General features: G+C 41.3%; 1 protein-coding gene across 4 annotated transcripts in view; it reads right to left on the minus strand.

The window, feature by feature from the left end:
• The window catches only part of ATP8B4 (ATPase phospholipid transporting 8B4 (putative)), a 210,838-nt gene that overhangs the window by 142,330 nt on the left and 47,835 nt on the right, over positions 1-20,673 (minus strand). For 3 of the 4 annotated variants that reach the window (XM_072148283.1, XM_072148285.1, XM_072148284.1), the window contains exons 5-7: positions 16,082-16,195; positions 15,067-15,165; positions 2,505-2,566 (exon numbers count right to left, since the gene is read on the minus strand). In XM_072148283.1, coding sequence (XP_072004384.1) covers positions 2,505-2,566; positions 15,067-15,165; positions 16,082-16,195 — 275 coding nt within the window. Of the gene's footprint in view, positions 1-2,504; positions 2,567-12,976; positions 13,044-15,066; positions 15,166-16,081; positions 16,196-20,673 lie in introns of all 4 variants that reach the window. The other variant, XM_072148286.1, reaches the window with a different exon arrangement.

The raw sequence follows: 20,673 nt of genomic DNA on the forward strand, positions 1-20,673 counted from the left end.
GGGAGGCAGCTAGGGGCTTTTTATTAGTAAAGGGAGGCCGCCAGGGGCTTTTTATTAGTAAAGGGAGGCCGCCAGGGGCTTTTTATTAGTAAAGGGAGGCCGCCAGGGGCTTTTTATTAGTAAAGGGAGGCAGCTAGGGCCTTTTTATTAGTAAAGGGAGGCAGCTAGGGCCTTTTTATTAGTAAAGGGAGGCAGCTAGGGCCTTTTTATTAGTAAAGGGAGGCAGCTAGGGGCTTTTTATTAGTAAAGGGAGGCCGCCAGGGGCTTTTTATTAGTAAAGGGAGGCAGCTAGGGCCTTTTTATTAGTAAAGGGAGGCAGCCAGGGGCTTTTTATTAGTAAAGGGAGGCAGCTAGGGCCTTTTTATTAGTAAAGGGAGGCCGCCAGGGGCTTTTTATTAGTAAAGGGAGGCAGCCAGGGGCTTTTTATTAGTAAAGGGAGGCCGCCAGGGGCTTTTTTATTAGTAAAGGGAGGCCGCTAGGGCCTTTTTATTAGTAAAGGGAGGCAGCTAGGGCCTTTTTATTAGTAAAGGGAGGCAGCTAGGGCCTTTTTATTAGTAAAGGGAGGCATCTAGGGGCTTTTTATTAGTAAAGGGAGGCCGCCAGGGGCTTTTTATTAGTAAAGGGAGGCAGCCAGGGGCTTTTTATTAGTAAAGGGAGGCAACTAGGGCCTTTTTATTAGTAAAGGGAGGCCTTTTATGACTGTTTTAGTGTCATTTTGTGCTATTTTGGTTGGTGGTGTGCCCCAGGATTTTCTAAGAATAAAAAGTGTGCCACGGCTCAAAAAAGGTTGAAAATCACTGCTCTAGATGACTGCTCTAAGTGTCTACACACTCTGCATCTGAACCTGGAAAATAGTGATGGATTTACACTTTACATATTTATATTTCAGTAAAGGTTTATTAAAATAATAAAAATTGTAATGGGAAAAATTACAAATAAGCATATTTTTCACAATTTTAGTAATTTGGCTGCCAATTCTATAAAAAAAATATTATTGATAAAAATATCAAGTTAAATAATCAAGTTAAAATCTAAAAAAAACGCAAAATGAAAAAAGAAAAAGCGAAAATTGTTATGATATGTAAAGTGGTTCCACAAATATCGTCATTTAACCCCTTACCGACATGTGACGTAATAGTACGTCACATGTTGGATCCCGGTACATGGAGAGGGCTCGCGGGCCGAGCCCTCTCCATAGCCGGTAAGTCTTTGCTGCATAAGCAAGCAAAGGCTTACCGGTAACACCCGTGATCGGTGCCGGCACCGATCGCGGGTGTTTTACCGCTGATCGCCGCCAGCAAAGGTGCACATGCGCCGCCATCTTTCCGTGGATCGTCGTTCCCCGTGACGTCATCGGGGAGCGGCGATCCGTCGCCATTGTAACTTCGGGTCTCACGAAGACCCGAAGCTACTTCGGGTTAACCCATTCATTACCATGTGCTGTCAGCACATGGTAATGTATGAGTAGTAAAATACCCATATACTGCCATACAGTAGTATGGCAGTATATGATAGGATCGATCAGACAACCTAGGGTTAAAGTACCCTAGGGAGTCTGAAAAATAGTAAAAATAAAAATTAAAAAAAAGTTAAAATAAAAAAATTATAATAAAGAAACCTAAAAATTCAAATCACCCCCCTTTCCCTAGAATTGATATAAATAAACAGTAAAAATCATAAACACATTAGGTATCTCCGCGTCCGAAAATGCCCGATCTATCAAAATATGATAACGGTTTTTCACTGCGTTTAACCCCGTAACGGAAAATCGCGCCCAAAGTTGAAAATGGCACTTTTTTGCCATTTAAAATTTTTTTTTAAATTCTATAAAAAGTGATCAAAAGGTCGTACAGTCCTAAAAATGATAACATTGTAAACGTCATCAAAATCCGCAAAAAACGACACCACTCACAGCTCCTTACACCAAAGTATGAAAAAGTTATTAGCCCCAGAAGATGGCAAAATTCCCCAAAAAAAATTTGTACAGGAGGTTTTAATTTTTTTAAATGTATGAAAACATAAAACCTATACAAATTTGGTATCCCCGTAATCGTACCGACCCAAAGAATAAAGTAGACATGTCATTTGGGGTGCACAGTGAAATCCTTAAAATCCAAGCCCACAAGAATACGGCACAAATGCGTTTTTTTTACCAATTTCACTGCATTTGGAATTTTTTTCCCGCTTCCCGGTACATGGCATGGAATATTAAATACCACCATTTTGAAGTGTAATTTGTTACGCAGAAAATAAGCCATCACACAGCTCTGTACATGGAAAAATAAAAAAGTTACAGATTTTTGAATGTGGGGAGTGAAAAATGAAAACTCAAAATCGAAAAAGGGCCGTGGCGGGAAGGGGTTAAAGGAGAGCAGAGCTACAAAAATTTGTCACAAATAGGTTAATAATGTATTAATAGAAACATTTTCTTGAAAAGAAAACCCCAGCATTGCATAAACAATGCCAATACATCACAGTGGCTTGATAAATGAGGGCTTACTTACCTGTTGCCGAGAAGAACCTGCGACTGTCGATTGTTCACTTGATTATCAGTCTTATGACGAAACTGTCAAGTTACAAAAAGAAAACATTCAGAAAACGAACAAAATGATGTGGAAAAATACACAACTTATTTTCACGGTCAAACAACAAAATATCAAATACATTCTTCTCTTTTCCAGATTAATTAAAGAGGCTCTATGAGAGTATAATGAAAATGGATAAAAGCACCAGTCTTCTAGTGCTTACTGTTTTTCTCTGAAGGTCATGTGATCTCTGTGGGACTTCTAAGAAGGACCTATTCATGTCTCTGCCCCACCCTACCATTTTCAGCAGTGCACAGAAACATGTTTTGCTGGGTGTTTTATTGATATCACTTTGGAACCTGTCCAACCTTTTGTTAAAATTATTATGAGTGGTGAAATGGCAAATAAGCAGGGACTGAACGAGAATTTTATGCATTTTGTATTAACTATTTTAATGCATTTTGTTAAAGAGTCACAAATACAACACTAATAGAATATACAGCAGTACAACCAATACTCTAGCAGGGTACAATAGAAATTGTTGAGTGAAAGCCCTAGTAGCTTCATTATCTGCTGTCCATTTTGTCCAAAAATGACCCTTTTTTAAAAAGTAAAGGGTTTTTTCCCACAAGTTATTAGATCTTGGGATGTAAAACAACTTTGCATACTATCTTTGTTACCTATATTCAGCAGTTTCCATGATATTCCCCTCAGATTACCTTAGTGCTGCAATGGCTGCTTCCTCTCCATGTGCTGACTTTGTATACACTTTGTTTCTGAGTACGATTCATGGGAGGGAAGGAGCTGCTGCTCCCTGGTCACAGAGGAGGAGGTCATGTGAAAGTGTATGTAGCAGAGTGGGGTGTGTCCAAGACAGTGAATGCTAGTGATGGGAATTCCAACTCTTCTTAGTGAGCTGACTCCGCTCACTAAGAAGAGCCGACTCTTCTGGATCCTGAAAGGCTCCCTATTAAAGATATAATAGGGCCAGTCAATCACACCACTTTTAATCCAATTGTATCAAGTTAAAAGGGGGGTGGTGATATGGTTAGGGGCGGGTTAAGTGAGCCATCGGCTCACTGAGGTGAGCCTGCTCCCATCGTTCATGAACAAGAGCCGGGACGTTTGCAAACGACACATCACTAGTGAATGCATTTATATGTCTCCTGCACAGAATAGTGAGGTACAAGATCCCCCTGTTCCCTATTAGTCCCTCCACCCCAGTCTGTGATGCTACAGAACTCTGTCTGTCTCCTCTCCTTAAGCTGCTCCCTTGCTCCACCTTGTCAATAGCAGTTTCAGCTCTGTGCAGATAAGCTATTAACCCTTAGTGCTCACACAGCAAAGGCTATAGACTTCATGTACTAATTATTTCTACCACTTAATACAATTTACCTGCTCCAGCATGTGATTGAAGGTGCCAGACTGGTCACTATATACATCCTGTATGTGCCCTGTGCAGTGTTCACTGGATTTACTTGTGGGAAACTAAATTGATTAAATTCTAAATTACTTTGAGAGAGAAGACTAGGCATCATGGGATCTGTGGGAAAGCTAACTGGCCTCAGCCTGAGGGCATAGACTGAAAGATATTAGTCTGCACCCACTTTATGTCTGGTGAGAAAGATTTTTGTCAAACAGTTTCAGAACAAAAATGCCATAACTTTGGAAAGAAAAGAACGAGCAGCACAAAGTAGGCATCGTTCTGCTTGTTTTCAAAGGGGGATCTCATATAATAATTTGGTAGAATCACAAAAGCTTTACAGTTACGCTTTAAACACACAGACTAAGTGCAAGGTGGTAGGCAGAAGTCGCAATACATCAGGGTAAAAAATGCAAATAAATAATAGTATATGTCCCCTATGATTTGTAAAGCGCTACGGAATTTGATGGCGCTATATAAATAAAGATTATTATTATTATTATTATTATTATTAATATAGACATAAGATATTGCAATTTCAGAGGAAAACCATATAACATAGCAAAAACATCAAATGTAACTTTTAGCTGCCAAGGAATACATTGACAGTCACTCACATGCCCGATGAATAGTCACTGTAGCCGAACATGAGGATAAACATGTCTGTAGGGAAAACTTAAAGGGGTTGGGTCACCATAGCAAATGGCTGTAATAGGGTCCAATGCATTGTGACAAGTACTTTCACCATTTACACTTATTACAAAATCTGCAGGCTTACTGAGATAACTCCTTTTGTCCTGGTTGCTGGGGCCCCCTAGTGGTAGCTGTGTCCCGTCCTGAGAAACAGCTGATCTGGCCGAGTCTGCGCACAAACATTCCCCCAGCTGCTCTGCACTACAGATCACTCCACGGGCTCACAGCTTCTCTCCACTCAGAGATCACCTGACACACTGCAGCCAATAGGAAGTGAGACAGGGGGCAGAGAGCTCAGCCGTCTACACCAGTGAATGAGGTGATTTCCACTGCTCCATGGTTGCTTCCAGCAGCAGATACAAGGTAACTGCAGACATACATGACTATCTGCTGTACAAAGGAGTCCTCCCCTAACATGGATCATAGCAATATGGCAGCCCTCTCCTCCCTCCACCATTAGACAGGTCACACAGGTGCCTACAGCAGCAGATACAAGGTAACTGCAGCCAGACATGACTATCTGCTGCACAGAGGAGTCCTCCCTAACATGGATCATAGCAATGTAGCAGCCCTCTCCTCCCTCCACCATTAGTCAGGTCACACAGGAGCCTACAGCAGCAGATACAAGGTAACTGCAGCCAGACATGACTATCTGCTGCACAGAGGAGTCCTCCCTAACATGGATCATAGCAATGTAGCAGCCCTCTCCTCCCTCCACCATTAGACAGGTCACACAGGTGCCTACAGCAGCAGATACAAGGTAACTGCAGCCAGACATGACTATCTGCTGCACAGAGGAGTCCTCCCCTAACATGGATCATAGCAATGTAGCAGCCCCTTCCTCCCTCCACCATTAGTCAGGTCACACAGGAGCCTACAGCAGCAGATACAAGGTAACTGCAGCCAGACATGACTATCTGCTGCACAGAGGAGTCCTCCCTAACATGGATCATAGCAATGTAGCAGCCCTCTCCTCCCTCCACCATTAGTCAGGTCACACAGGAGGCTGCAGAGATAACACAAGTAACAGGCTGAGCTCTGATCTCTCCTGATGCATCCTCCCCCTGTACTCTCCACCATTCACTGTCCCTCCATGCTACACTGCTGTCATCCTCCTGTACTCTCCACCATTAGTCAGGTCACACAGGAGCCTACAGCAGCAGATACAAGGTAACTGCAGACATACATGACTATCTGCTCAGAGGAGTCCTCCCCTAACATGGATCATAGCAATGTAGCAGCCCTCTCCTCCCTCCACCATTAGTCAGGTCACACAGGAGCCTACAGCTGCAGATACAAGGTAACTGCAGCCAGACATGGCTATCTGCTGCCCAGAGGAGTCCTCCCCTAACATGGATCATAGCAATGTAGCAGCCCTCTCCTCCCTCCACCATTAGTCAGGTCACACAGGAGCCTACAGCAACAGATACAAGGTAACTGCAGCCAGACATGACTATCTGCTGCTCAGAGGAGTCCTCCCCTAACATGAGTTATAGCAATATAGCAGCCCTCTCCTCCCTCCACCATTAGTCAGGTCACACAGGAGGCTGCAGAGATAACACAAGTAACAGGCTGAGCTCTGACCTCTCCTGATGCAGTCCTCCTCCTGTACTCTCCACCATTCACTGTCCCTCCATGCTACACTGCTCTCCTGCAAAGGGGCACCTGTGCCTGACTAGCAGGGAAGTAGCTAAAGATCAGTAACATGTGAGAAGCTGTCACCTATTTATCTATGCATCCATGCATGTCAGCCTGACCGACCATGATGCTGTGAGAATACATAGTACATGTGTAGTGTGCAGGGGGCGCCAGATTCAGGATTTCTGGCGCACGTTCTTCATGAATCTGGTGCCCCCTGCACTGCTTTGACAGACTGCACCAACTTTTTTTGGTGCACTTTTAACATGGGGCGTATGACACATTTCAATTGGACTTCTATTGGATCAGTAATGCAGGGACTATTTGAGCACAGCAGGTGGAAGGAGACTCTGACGGCTGAGCGCTCTGTAGCACTGAGTTGTGGAATAACTGCCGCTGTCAGTGCTGTGCATGTGCCTGGCTAGGCCCCTCCCACATCTGATTCTGTGTGAAGCAGAATAGAGGCTGAACAAGCATCATAATAACTCATAGAAAGGTATTTTTACTTCCAGGTAACCATTACAAATAGATTTTTGAAACATTTTAACCTCTTTGACAGCTTTTTGCAGTCAATTGTTTCGTGGCATAACCCCTTTAAGCATCTAGCTCAGACAGAAGCTGCAGTATACAGTCAAGATATCCCGCCTCTCCCTGATGCAGACACTGCTAACTGGGCTGAATTCCTTAGGAGGAGGTGACTGGGCTCTGCTACGTTTTTAACCACTTCCTTTAGAAAGGTGGGGGTTGAGAGTAACACTAGTTGTATGAAGAAAAATCAAGCTCAAGCTTACCCCAGCCTCGGGAATTCTCTTCAGTCACATGTCTCTTTTATTCATGGGGGGGGGGGGCTGGGTTAGCAGTGTTCACATCAGTTAGAGGGAAGGTTATCTTGATTGTATTCTACAGCTCTGCACCTACACTTTTTTAAAAGAACGATGGCTCTAATCCCATGGAGGCATAGTGAAACATGTATAAAGACATCTAAACCGTTCTGAGTTGGTTGTGAGTGCTCAAAATCCGTGTAGGAATGGGACCTGCCCTATCTATACCGATGCAGCCGCCCGGCTGACTATGCACAATGCACATCTATGGCAGTCATGAGCTAGGTGCCGTTTTTGCAGCTAGCTCATGGCCACCATTTGCAGAAGTATGCATGGAGCCTTACTCAGAATCTGTGCAATAAATAGAGCATGAAGACATGTGAGACACATCGCTCTTTGTTCCTTCCCAAATACAACTTACATCAAACTTAAAGGGATTGTCCTACACTAAAATAATAATATAACTTTGCCTGAGAGGCTCCAGGCTTCATAGGTGTTACTGGAGCCCGGAGCGCCTCTGACTCATTTGTATAATTTTAGAAGCCTTTTTTTCAGGCCATAAGAAGCTAAAAGGAGGGTGGTTCCTGTCGGAGGGGGCACACACCAGTATGTTAGTGTGCTTTGTTTACAATCCTTCATCCTGGAGTTAGATGTCCTTTACCGTATTTTTTGGACTATAAGACGCACATTTTTTCCCCAGAAGATGGGGAAAAAACTGTGGTGCGTCTTATAGTCCAAATGTACAGAGTGCCGGCGTCTCAGCCCTCCACTGCAGGAGAGAATGGAGGACGGCACATGGCAGTAAGCGCAGGGGCAGTGCTGAGCTCGGCTCCACACACAGCTGCTGCCTCTTAGTTTCTATGAGCAGTGGAGCTCATGCAGGGCACACAGACTGTGACACCACTTCCAGGTTATCAGATGAAGGGAAGCAGAAGCCACGCCCCCTCAGCACGGAGCTCTCACTGTGACTGATGCCGGGCAGGTCACTGTCTGCTACCAGAGTCCCAGCTGCTCCTGCTGTAGGGGCATCAAATAACACTAAAGAGGGGACAGGACCTGTGACCAGTACTGGAGTCTCTGCCCCTGTGCCTGCTGTGCTCTTCTCACAGGTGTGTGAAACTGAACAATTCCCAAACAGTGCTTGTACAAGGTCACAGGAGCTTACAGTCTATGTCACCCCCTGTGTCCCCTCCTCCTCATAGATTGTAAGCTCTTGTGTTCATTGTACAAGCATTGTCACCTCCTGTGTCTCCTCCTCCTCATAGATTGTAAGCTCTTGTTACCATTGTACAAGCGCTGTCACCTCCTGTGTCCTCCTCATAGAGTGTAAGCTCTTGGGCCATTGTACAAGCACTGTCACCTCCTGTGTCCCCTCCTCCTCATAGATTGTAAGCTCTTGTGGCCATTGTACAAGGACTGTCACCTCCTGTGTCCTCCTCCTCATAGAGTGTAAGCTCTTGGGCCATTGTACAAGCATTGTCACCTCCTGTCCTCCCCTCCTCATAGATTGTAAGCTCTTGTTACCATTGTACAAGCGCTGTCACCTCCTGTGTCGTCCTCCTCATAGAGTGTAAGCTCTTGTGGCCATTGTACTAGCATTGTCACCTCCTCTGTCCCCTCCTCCTCAGATTGTAAGCTCTTGTGACCATTGTACAAGCACTGTCATCTCCTGTGTCCCCTCCTCATAGATTGTAAGCTCTTGTGACTATTGAACAAGCATTGTCACCTCCTGTGTCTCCTCCTCCTCATAGATTGAAAGCTCTTGTGACCATTGTCACATATACAGCCCTGGCAACTCTTGAGACCCCCTGACTACGTGCCAGCATAAATCTATCTAAAGAGCCATAATTCCCATCACTAATTCTGCCCCCAACACTGGTTGCCTGAGCTTGGTGCTAGCCCATCAGTGTTGGGTCAAAGGAACCCCCCCCCCCTTCCTTACCACCAAGTGTTCTGTGTAGAGCTGAATCTGACAGAACACTTGTAGTGTCGGCACGGGAGTTATCTTTCAGCATCAGGTAACAGTGTCCCATAAAATGTCCCCTAATAAAGTCTCCCCATTAATTCTCCCCGAACACAGTGCACTATTAAAACTTCACCAAATGTCACACAATGGCCCCTAATAAAAGTATCCCATACACAGTCCCCTTAGTCTACATTCACATGAACGTGTGCCCGCCGTACGTAGCACGGCGGGCACACGTTGATGCCCGGGAGAGGAGGAGGGGGTGAGGGCTGCTCGCCCCTACCCCTTTCCAAAGAGAAACATGGCTGCACCGCCCCGTAAGGCGCTGCTACTTTACTGTTACTTTATTAAATATTTTAGCACACTATTTGGGGAAAAACACATTTTTTCTTATTTTTCCACCTCTAAAACCTAGGTGCGTGTTATGGTCCAGTGAGTCTTATAGTCCGAAAAATACGGTAAATGCTATAGGAAACAGTACAGAGGTCTGCCCAGGATCGGCTTGGCATGCCCTGAACATATAATCCTTATAGAAATTAACTGTAAAATACATGAAACTGCAAAAATGCCTGATGACTAGAACCACAACCCAACCACAGACACCAAATGCTGGCAAACAAACAAACCAGAGGCCACAAGCAGACAACAGAGTTTATTCAGCTCAGAATACCAAAGAGATTTTTATATGACTTTTCAAGTATAATAAGTATTTGTGCATCTGAGCCATGTGCTCCACTTCATAAGTGCATGGAAAAATCTCAAGCAAATGAATGAAGCACTGACATATCATCTAAATTTTCTCCCTTCACTTCACTTGGACTTTACAGTAGTAGAAAAAGTAAATGGCACTCGCTTCTTTCTTCAAATGTATTTAACCCCTTAGTGACCACCCATACGGATTTCTCTGTCGGTTACTGAGGGGCCTTAGGCTAGATCGACCGGTTTCTCCGTCGGCCTTACCCAAGGACTTTACGGGCCACCCATTCAAGTAGGAGCAGCGCCCCATTTGTCATATGACAACCAGGACCCTGCTCGAATAGACCAGACCAGAACTCCGTTCCAATCCGGATTGGTGGATTCGGGTCTGGCCGGGATTCACTAAGGTAGTTCCTCCGACGTCCACCAGGTGGGGCTGCTGCACTGAAGTTCCCCGGAATGCACTTCACCAAGCCGGACCAAGTGAAGGTAAGCGCGGATCCCGCGAAACTTTTTTTTTTAAAATGTGGTGGTTTTTCCGAATCTGTTAGGTCTTCGTTCGGCCACGCCCCCCGATTTCCGTTGCTTGCATGCCAGCGCCGATACGCCACAATCCGATCGCGTGCGCCAAAATCCCGGGGCAATTCATGGAAAATCTGCGCAAATCGGAAATATTCGGGTAACACGTCGGGAAACCGCGAATCGGGCCCTTAGTAAATGACCCCCAACATGTTAGGTATCACAGCGTCCCAAAATTTCCAATCCCGTAATGATTATTCCCAACAATGAATCCCGTAATGGAACCCCGTAATGCTCTCAAATGTCCAAAGTGCCACTTTTTGCCCTTTTGCAACACATAAAAAATGTAATAAAAAGTGATCTAAAGGTTGCACAGTCCCGAAAATTGTAGCAATGAAAACTTCAGCTTGTCCCGGAAAAAGCCCTTTTCATTCTCCTAAGTGTGAAAAAGTTATTTGAGACTGAATATGGTAAAGGTAATATTTTTTTGGTACATAAGTTTTACATTTTTGGTAAAATCTATTAACACCTAATAAAACCTATATAAATTTGGCATCCCTGTGATTGTAACAACCCAAAGAATATATTAGAGATGGCATTTAGAGTGTACAGTGAAGACTTAAAAAACACAAAAAAAAAAAATGGTGCAAATGCGGTTTCTTGTTAATCTGACTGCATTTTGAATTGTATTCCACTTCCCAGTACAGGGGATGGAATATAAAATACCGCCACTAGGAAGTACAATGTGTTATGCAGAAAATAAGCCCTCACACAGCTCTATCAGTGGTAAATGAGTTAAATACCCCCTGAACAACATGATAAAAAGTTTACAAATATCTCTGGGATAAAGGTTTGTGGTACCGGAGGCCACATTCACAAGTGGCAGTTCGACCACATTTAGAAACGCCTTGTGATAACATATTTTGGCAACACAGTAGTAGTAAGTAAATGCAATATTACCTCAACATGTGATCGCTGGTGGAGCCTTTGGATTTTGTTTCAAGACGCAACCAAAATGTCATGTGTGAACGTGGCCCCACACGTCATGGCACCTGAAAACTATTCTGCCTTACAAAAAGCTCAACGGCTCCCTTCCCTTGCGCTCTTCCCTATGTGCCCTGACAGCGGGTTATATCCACATGTGAGGTGTCCTCCTACTCGGAAGTATGCAAGTCAAAACTGTATATTTTATCATTTTAGATCCAGACAAAATTTTTTTTTTGCCCCAGTAACAATTAGATTTTTAAAATTTTAGCTGCAATGGGACCAGGGATTATTAATAAAACTTCATTACAGACACCTTACAGCTGATCATTGAAGCCAGGGACTAAAGTAAAGCATCCAGAGAGCTTCACCAGAAGTAGGTAGAGGGATCAGTCTGTAACTAGGGGTCGTCTGTAAGTCGGGTGTCCCTAAATAGGGGACCGCCTATATAGTCAAACACAAATGAGAATCTTCTGTCCCTGCCTACATTTGCCCTTCTTTTCCCCCTTCCCATTAGAATTAGGGGACAACCTCCTGCCTGTAGGGGAGGTTTTTAACTCTTCTGCCTGTGTCTCAAATGCCTCTTTAGTGTTATTAATCCTGCATATCCTAATGAACTGCCCATAAGGCAATGATTTTTTTTTTTACATGGTGAGGGTGATGACTGCTATAATGTAGTAGGGATAGTCTTTTTTCTGAAAAAAAGATCGGGACAATTTTGGTCTTTTTTCTGAAAACTTTTTTCTGTAAAGTGTCATCTTTCACCTCCACAGGTATGTCAAGAAACTTGAGACTATTTCCACCCATGTTCATCGTAAATAAACATGTTCATGTCATTGCCACTGTTTAATTTGTGTACCATGTCACTAAAATCTTTTTCTGACCCCGTCCATACAATAAACACGTCATCCACATAACAGAGGTATGTATGAATGTACTTTATGCATTTCTTGCAAGTGGTTAAAACATATTGATTCTCAAATACGGCAAGAAAGAGGTTGGCATAGGGACAAAATGGTGTACTCATGGCCGTACCACATATCATTTAACTTAAACGCATCATACGTAGGAATGAACTCCAAGGCCTCGCACATGAATTGTACATATCACACATTTTTGTGTGCACTCTCCAAGATTTTCCGTCGGTGTAAGAACTTTCCACGTCTATCGAACATAAAACTTATAGTCGAGAAAAGCGCAGAGACGCAAAACTGCCCTCGATCTCACACATGTGAGGTGTTGTTTTTGTCCTACCGCCACCATGTAATTCTTTTAAATAAATTTGAAGAAAGAAGCAACAAAAAAAAGGGTCGAGTGCCATTCACCTTTTCTACTACTGCAAGTCTCATTGGATGTTTACTCATGAATAGAGCAGAACCCAAGAAGCCCCCAGTCTCCAAGTTTGACCTAAAGTGTTTTTTGGTCATTGATATCTAGGGCCTTTAAGCAGTCCCGTCCATTTTTTTTCTTGCATATATGAACTCACTAGGACTTTAGGGAACCCCCACAGAAGTGAATGGAGCACTGATTAAGTGTGGACATCAGCAGACAATTCTTAAGAAACATAAGAATCAGCAGTCAGGTTTGTATCACTAATTCTGTGGAAGAGGATGAGTGTACATAATAGGAACATTCACAGTAGAACTAAATAAATATGTCTGTATTACAAATATATTACCCCAGTTACATTTACAATTTTGGCTCTAACTACCTTTTGTCCAGCATGGGTGAGCTTACCCTGTCCTCTGAATACAAAGCATGTCATTTGCACAAAATGCCTGCAAATGTTGAATAGTTATTATACTTTAATTATTTATTTTCAGTTATTTATCCAAACTTTGATTAAAGCAGAAGTTCAAGAGAATCCAAGTATGTTCAAGGTCAGTAGTCCAACACTTTGTAAAGTAGCTTCTCAGAGCAAAGTTCTCCCTAGTTTATACTTACCATCCTCCCTTCTAATTTCACTATGAAAACTCTGCAGAATTTTTGAACATCCTGACCAACACATTCATCATAGCAGGAAGTGTTTATAGTAGTCATATGGTTGTATTAAATTATAAGTCTATCAGTGCAACAGTGCATAGATTTATATGTGTGAGTGTGTGTAATAGGTTATTATGAATTGTAATGCACGTTTTTATGGATGTGAGTATTTAAAATAGACATTGAATTTATCCATCTATCAGGTTAGGGCGGCATCTATGTTGTACAGCAGTAATGATTCAGCCTGGAGATTTTGTGTCCTGATTGTCGGGGCTGCTAATGGTAGGGAGGAGACCTCAGCCTTATGGGAAGTGAGAGAAACTTCTCTGGCCTCAGTGCCAGAACCAGAAAGTGTCCGCCTACTTAAGGAGAAGCTGAAAGCATGATTTTATAAGTAGGGTTGACAGATATATGAGGCAGTGTCTTAGGCCAGGAAGAAACCAGCAGCATAATATAGGTAGCATTGGAATTGTTGTCAAAGGCTCTCTCCAGCGCTGATATAATTATTTTTGGCCAGGTAACTTTTATAGCAGATATTGTAAGACTGAAAACAGCTATTTGCTTCATAAATTATTTGCAACACAAATGTTAAAATTTTGTTAAACATAAAAAAGTTACATTTCCATTTGAAATCTAAAAGGAAACAGACCTTGCTACACATAGTTGAAATATAGTTTACTTAAAATCCTCATTGCATAACTAATTTAAGAGCTTTCCTCTCTTACTCAGACATTCTTGTGGCACATCCAACCTGATGTTGTGACACACAAATGTGTCCAAAAAGCTGGACACGAATCAAAAACTTGCATGTTGCCCTTTCCAACTCCCTTTATGCCAATTTTTAATCAGGTGCATTCAGTGCCATCTAGTGGAAGAATTTAGTACTTTCTAGCTTAAAGGAAATCTTGCAGTATTGATAAGGCAAAATATACTGAACATACTTACCTACTCTCCTCTTCATGTTGATGCCAGCGGTGGTCTCTCGTAATCTTGATTCACTGCGCCCCGGGCTGCTAATTATAAAAGTCTTTTTTTTAAGCGATCCAAGTTTAAGATTGTCAAGTTTAAATGTTCGTTTCTCTATCCACACTTTTCATATATGGCCCGAATGCTTTCCTCATAAATTTATTCTTATGAATGGACCTCATGGCTTGTTAAAGATGGTCTACTCAGGGGTTTTCTCATTTCAGATATTTAGAATATGTCAGAAATATATGCTAGATGCAGGTCCCTTCTCTTAGACCTGAACCTAAATCAAGAACAGGGAGCTTATTTAGATAAGGTGCAGGCCTGAAAGCTATATGTATGACAATTTGGTGTTGTTGCCTAGCAGCCTCTAATAATGAAGTTATGAAACATATGTTTTATAGACAAGTACACTGTGATGGAGAGAGATACATATTTTAGGGTGTGCTATAGAAGTCTTCAATATCAGAACAACGGGGGATACAACATTTGACAACTCCAAAGATTAGATAATACACAAAGAAAGCAATAGGAAGTGGACAGCTTTGTTCTCTCCGTGTAGTGGCTGCATGGAAGCGGATGTACAGTTACCTTATCTGACTAATACCATGAATGGAGCTGTTTGCTTTCTGTTCCATTCTCTGTTTATCATCTGTTGATAAAAGAAGATTTTTGGGAGGGGTAGGTGTTTTACTCCTACTTATCTGATATTGAAGGACTATATTCTGTGGTTGGACTAGATGCACTATGATACTATCTATATTTTTAGTCTCACAGTGTCTTTAAGAAAAAGAAATAAACAATAATTTCAAAACAAAAATGGTTTACAAAAAAATAACAAAAAACACTTACAAAGTCATCAGTGGCATCTTTCACGGCAGTGATGGTCAATACAAGAACTAAAGGCACAATGGTAGTAAACCATGACAAGGAAGAGATTTCAGGGATCAGCTGTAATGAGGAACACATATCATACTATTATTAGAAAGTTGCATTATTATTTCACAGTATAAACATATTGTCAAAAACGTATAAAATAAATACTTTACTCAACTATTCTACATTATACTAAAAATACACAGACACAGTGATCATAAGGGTGTCTTTATATTTTGTGATATTTTTATTAGTGATCTCAAATTATGGTGATAATTATGGTGGCAACATAATAGCAATAGTGCAAGGTAGAAAATATCAGAAATGCAGCATTGTACATGCATCTTAAAAGATGAATCAAAACATTTTTTAACAAGGCAATTCTAAAGTGAATTTCACTCTAATCATCTAGAATTATAAAGCTTGCTTTACATTACCTGTATTTAAAAAAAAAATCTCTAACTTCCATCATTGATAATATTATTAATTTATTTTGTACTTATAGTAATAATGGGCTTTTGGAATATAATGATATCCTGGTGTTTTTCCCCCCTTCTGACAGCTCATAAATGAGGGCGAGGGGATTTTAATTTAAGTATAGAGCGAGTTTTTAGGTCCTCCCTGGCTACTGAGGGTCTTAAATCCTCTTTACATGAGGCTATCACATATGATAAAGTATTTAAGGGTTTTCCCCACAAAGCAAGTTAGAACTTGCTGATCAGTGGGGGAACACAAGAATGGGGGTCTGATGGGGTCCTATGAACCCCCATCACATATCAATCAATGCCATAAAGAAGAAAGCACACGTGACCAATTGCTCCGGTCATCTCGGGGTGTGACAATGGTACATCAGACCCCCATTCTCGTGATCCGCTCAGCAAATTAGGCTCTATCCACAGATACGTGGGAAAACCTTTACTGAAGATTACTGAATATACTTTCAAATGTGTGAAGAAAAGGAGGACAAAAAACACAATAATGAAGGACATACCTGTAGTATGAGGAGAAAAAGAAAATATGCATTGGCAACCCGCTGAAACTGTTCAAATAAATTGATAGGCAAGAATGTGATGACATTGTACTTGGATGTCTTGATGCCGTTGTTCTGGAAATATATAAACAAGCTGGTTAGTTCATCTCAAAATCTTACTGTATTTATACTAAGGTGTCTGGGATAGAGAAAGTTATTTCTCCTAAAGCTGCAGGGGAGGATGTTACATGAAAAAAAAAATTGTCATTTCTTTTTAATTATGATCGCTTTCTGGGGCAAAAATTGAAATGCCCTACCTCCAAGCAGATGGCTCCTCTGAAGTGTTCACTGTGCAGGGTGTGCACCGTGCATCATAATATGTGATCTGAAATGAAGAAGAAAAGCGGATGTGCAAACAAATTAATTTATTATTTCATCAAAATACAGATTAAAAACATCTAAAAACCCCAATGTAGGGGATGAGAACATGCTGGTCTCTCCTCACAGAGATATACCCCACGTATATAGTACAGATAGATCACAAGGCTGTTAGAATAATGTATATGCACAAACTACACAAAAATTTATAGTATCCAAAATTAATATCCAAAACTGACTAATAAAGTGCAATGTGCTATAGCTACAAAAATCGATGAATCATTTAAATAATATATAATCCAAATGCAATGTCTTTAGAAAATTAATGATAAAGAATTAGTGTATTACAAATAGAGTGTAGAAAGCACCACAACAATACATAGATGCAGAGGATGATGACAACCTATAAATAAAGTGCCAAGTGCAAAAAAATAGCAGCCAAGTATGTAAACAGTGAGTTCAACTCAATACAATAAGAAGTACATCACATTACCATGCAGAGTATAAGGAGGAGAGACCACTCGTAGTAGACCACTCGTGGTCTCTCCTCCTTATACTCTGCATGGTAATGTGATGTACTTCTTATTGTATTGAGTTGAACTCACTGTTTACATACTTGGCTGCTATTTTTTTGCACTTGGAACTTTATTTATAGGTTGTCATCATCCTCTGCATCTATGTATTGTTGTGGTGCTTTCTACACTCTATTTGTAATACACTAATTCTTTATCATTAATTTTCTAAAGACATTGCATTTGCATTATATATTATTTAAATGATTCATCGATTTTTGTAGCTATAGCACATTGCACTTTATTAGTCAGTTTTGGATATTAATTTTGGATACTATTAATTTTTGTGTAGTTTGTGCATATACATTATTCTAACAGCCTTGTGATCTATCTGTACTATATACGTGGGGTATATCTCTGTGAGGAGAGACCAGCATGTTCTCATCCCCTACATTGGGGTTTTTAGATGTTTTTAATCTGTATTTTGATGAAATAATAAATTAATTTGTTTGCACATCCACTTTTCTTCTTCATTTCAAATTAATATTGTATTTGGGATGTGTTATTTGCTCATCTACTTTTCCCCCCCTTTTTTCTAACTAAATTGCGTCATAATATGTGATCTGGCACTGCACATCCTACATTTTTTGTGGCAGGTTACACCACAGAAACAGTATGAGTAATAGTACCTTCGCTACTTTGTAGAAAAAGGTGAAAAAATAAAGCCGGCTCACCCAACCTTCAGATCGTTTTGGCTGTACACACTCTGTAGAGGACTCCTGGTGCACGAAAAGACTAATCCATAGCCGTGTAGCGTATGCAGGAAAAAGTAGTAGTAAACCGGCACGACATGACAGACATCACATGAGTACGATGCCAATATGCTCTCTTTTATTGGTTAAAACGTCATATACACGAGGAAACAACCTACTTGTTTCCTCGTGTATATAACGTTTTAACCAATAAAAGAGAGAATATTGGCATCGTACCCATGTGATGTCTGTCATGTCGTGCCGGTTTACTACTACTTTTTCCTACAGAAACAGTATAACCTAAATGCTGGATCACCTTTTTTAATAAGGATCTGCTGCTCCTCCGTTCCAGCCAATAGACTGCACTGCTCACTGTAGTAATCTCCTGCTTACTTAGACTCTGCAGCCCGCAGGTGGGAAGGTGGGTGGGCGGCACTATAGGAATTTGTAGGGACAGCAGCTGGGGCTGGACAGCTGGATGGCAGATGTTGTTAGCCTGGGCACAGGTAATTGGGAGTGGCAGTGAGGTGAGCACCGCCGGCTCTGCTTTCTGCCATCCTATCTTAACTTTATCTGAATGCCGAAATGTACAACAGAGGTCAATGATAGGCAGCTGCAGACATGTTCTTGATCTGACATCATCTCTGCAGCTTCCGCATGGAAAGGGGAGACCAGCAGTGATGGCAGCCACAGCACTGAAATGAAGGGGATCAGATTTGTTCTTTTTTTATTTTACAACCTAAATTCCTGCATCGTGGACCTTTTTAGGTTGTATCCTCAGAATATAAGATCCTTTTTTTTACAATTTTTTTTATCTCCTCATATTATATTTGCACAATATGTAATCAGATATAAAGAACACCATTATGCATTTCTTCAACAACACAAGCAAGCCCGGGGCATTAACCCTTTATCTCTGCACCTGTTTTCCACGTTAATGATCAGGCTATTACTCTGTTCTTTTTTCATTAATGCCTTCTACAAGCTATAATTTTTATTATTTTTCTGTAACTATAGTTGTATGGGGTCTTGTTATTTTTGAGACAAAATGTAGTTTTTAATAGCACAATTACTGGTTTCATATGTCCTACTGATAAGCAATTTTCTGCTTTTAATGTGGAACCCGAAATTGCATAAAAACTTTTTTGTGTCAATAAACTCACAGCTATACCTAATTTATAGAGGTTTTTTTTCCCAATGACCTTCATTTGCATAATGAATTCCTATAGTTTTTTTTTCCGATGTGGCTGTTCAAGGTCTGTTTTTTTTTTCATAAAAACCTGTAGTTTCTATGTGTACATACTAGAGGTTCATTTGATTGCGTTTACATAGCGTGTTTTTAAATGGTTATTAGTTTGACAACTGAAAAATGTTAAATACATGTTTTGAAACAAGAAGACGATAAAACACAACAATATAGGAAACTAAAGCAAAGGCACATTCAGTTTTTACTACATCTACCATAATCGAGCAAAATATAAAACACCAAAACAGTTTAAATTAAGATATTCAGAAAACAGAGAATGTCCTGTAGAGGGCACTCAAGCATCACAAATCATTTCTGAAGATTTTTGCTGCGTGTATGTTCTACGGAGCTCACTAATCATCATTGTGTAGTGTACAGGTTCACTGGTGAGAGCAAAGACAGTTCATAGAGACAGACTTGTAGATCCAAACTGGGGCGTCCTCCGGTCTTTATTAGCAGATTAGACACAGGCTCCTCACGTGAAACAAAAACAAAATACAACCAAAAGACCTGCCCGTCTGGGCGCTAACTATACAGTAGTTTTTCCCTCTCTAGCTACTAAACACACAAAATAAACGCAGTGACAGACAGTACCTTCAGGGTGAAGACACACATGGCGTTTTTGTCAGTTTTTCCGAAATTGCGCAATGAAAACGGACAAAAACGCATTTTTGATGCCCAAACAAGGAATGGAGTAAAAGGAGGAGGAGAAGCAGCACCTTTCAATTATTTGTCTCAACCCATTATCATCCACACCTGCTTTTGGCTCCAAAAACAGAATCTGAAAAACTGAATGTGTGGACGCCCCCTCAGGTTTGCTTCCTCTCAGAATAACCTCTAGCTCTGGTCAGAGAGACCCCATGGTGCAGCTAGGGTTTATAAAGCCCCAACTCAAATGCAGGCTAACAAGCTGAACTAAGGCCCCAGAACCTAGATTTATCATCAATACACAGGTGAAAAGCCTAGCTGGAGCATACATTCCATTCATGTCCTTTCCAGCCACTGCCTTACAGTAGACATAATACCCAATCATTACTCAGAAAATAGGTTAAACACAAAAATTTACAATCAGAGTGTCAAAGTCCCAAACATCATTACAAAGAACACCCTTTATAAACCCCCTTAGAATGAACTAGAATGAACTACCATAATTCAACAACCAAAAGTACGGTGAAAATAAACAGGTTTCATATAATGTATGAACAAGGGAGCATTTATCAAGGTTTTACAGTAATTACAAAAATCATGACACAAAACTCACATAAACACATCATCTTCAGATCAGTTACACACATTGGGGGACATTCACTTTGGGGTTTCCGCCTCTTCGGGCACTCCCATCGCCAATTTCCTTTCAGTAGTCGATGCCAGAAACAATGTGATTGTGGGCCTCCTTCAACTCTCCCCCAAAAAAGGGTTTGGTTATTGTGGTGTGGAAGCTCCGACACAATTAGTATGTACTTATTTCATTTTCTTGGCGCTGGAAAGTGGCGGCAAGAAAATTGGTTTAGCACAATAGAAACCTACACTCTGAAATCTGTTGAGTCAGCTCTCCACCTTTGGAAGTTGGGGTGCTGATAATGCAGTGGACAGAAACGGCTCTGTCCTCTGGCTATTATTACAGTGGCTATTACTGCGGCTCCTCGGCTGCATGCTCAGCAAATTCTCCGACTGCTGCATACATTTGTGGCGCTCGGAACAGTAAATGGTCCCAGGGAAAGAAAT

This window comes from Engystomops pustulosus, chromosome 4, assembly GCF_040894005.1.
Source record: "Engystomops pustulosus chromosome 4, aEngPut4.maternal, whole genome shotgun sequence".
In the NCBI taxonomy this organism is placed as follows: domain Eukaryota; kingdom Metazoa; phylum Chordata; class Amphibia; order Anura; family Leptodactylidae; genus Engystomops; species Engystomops pustulosus.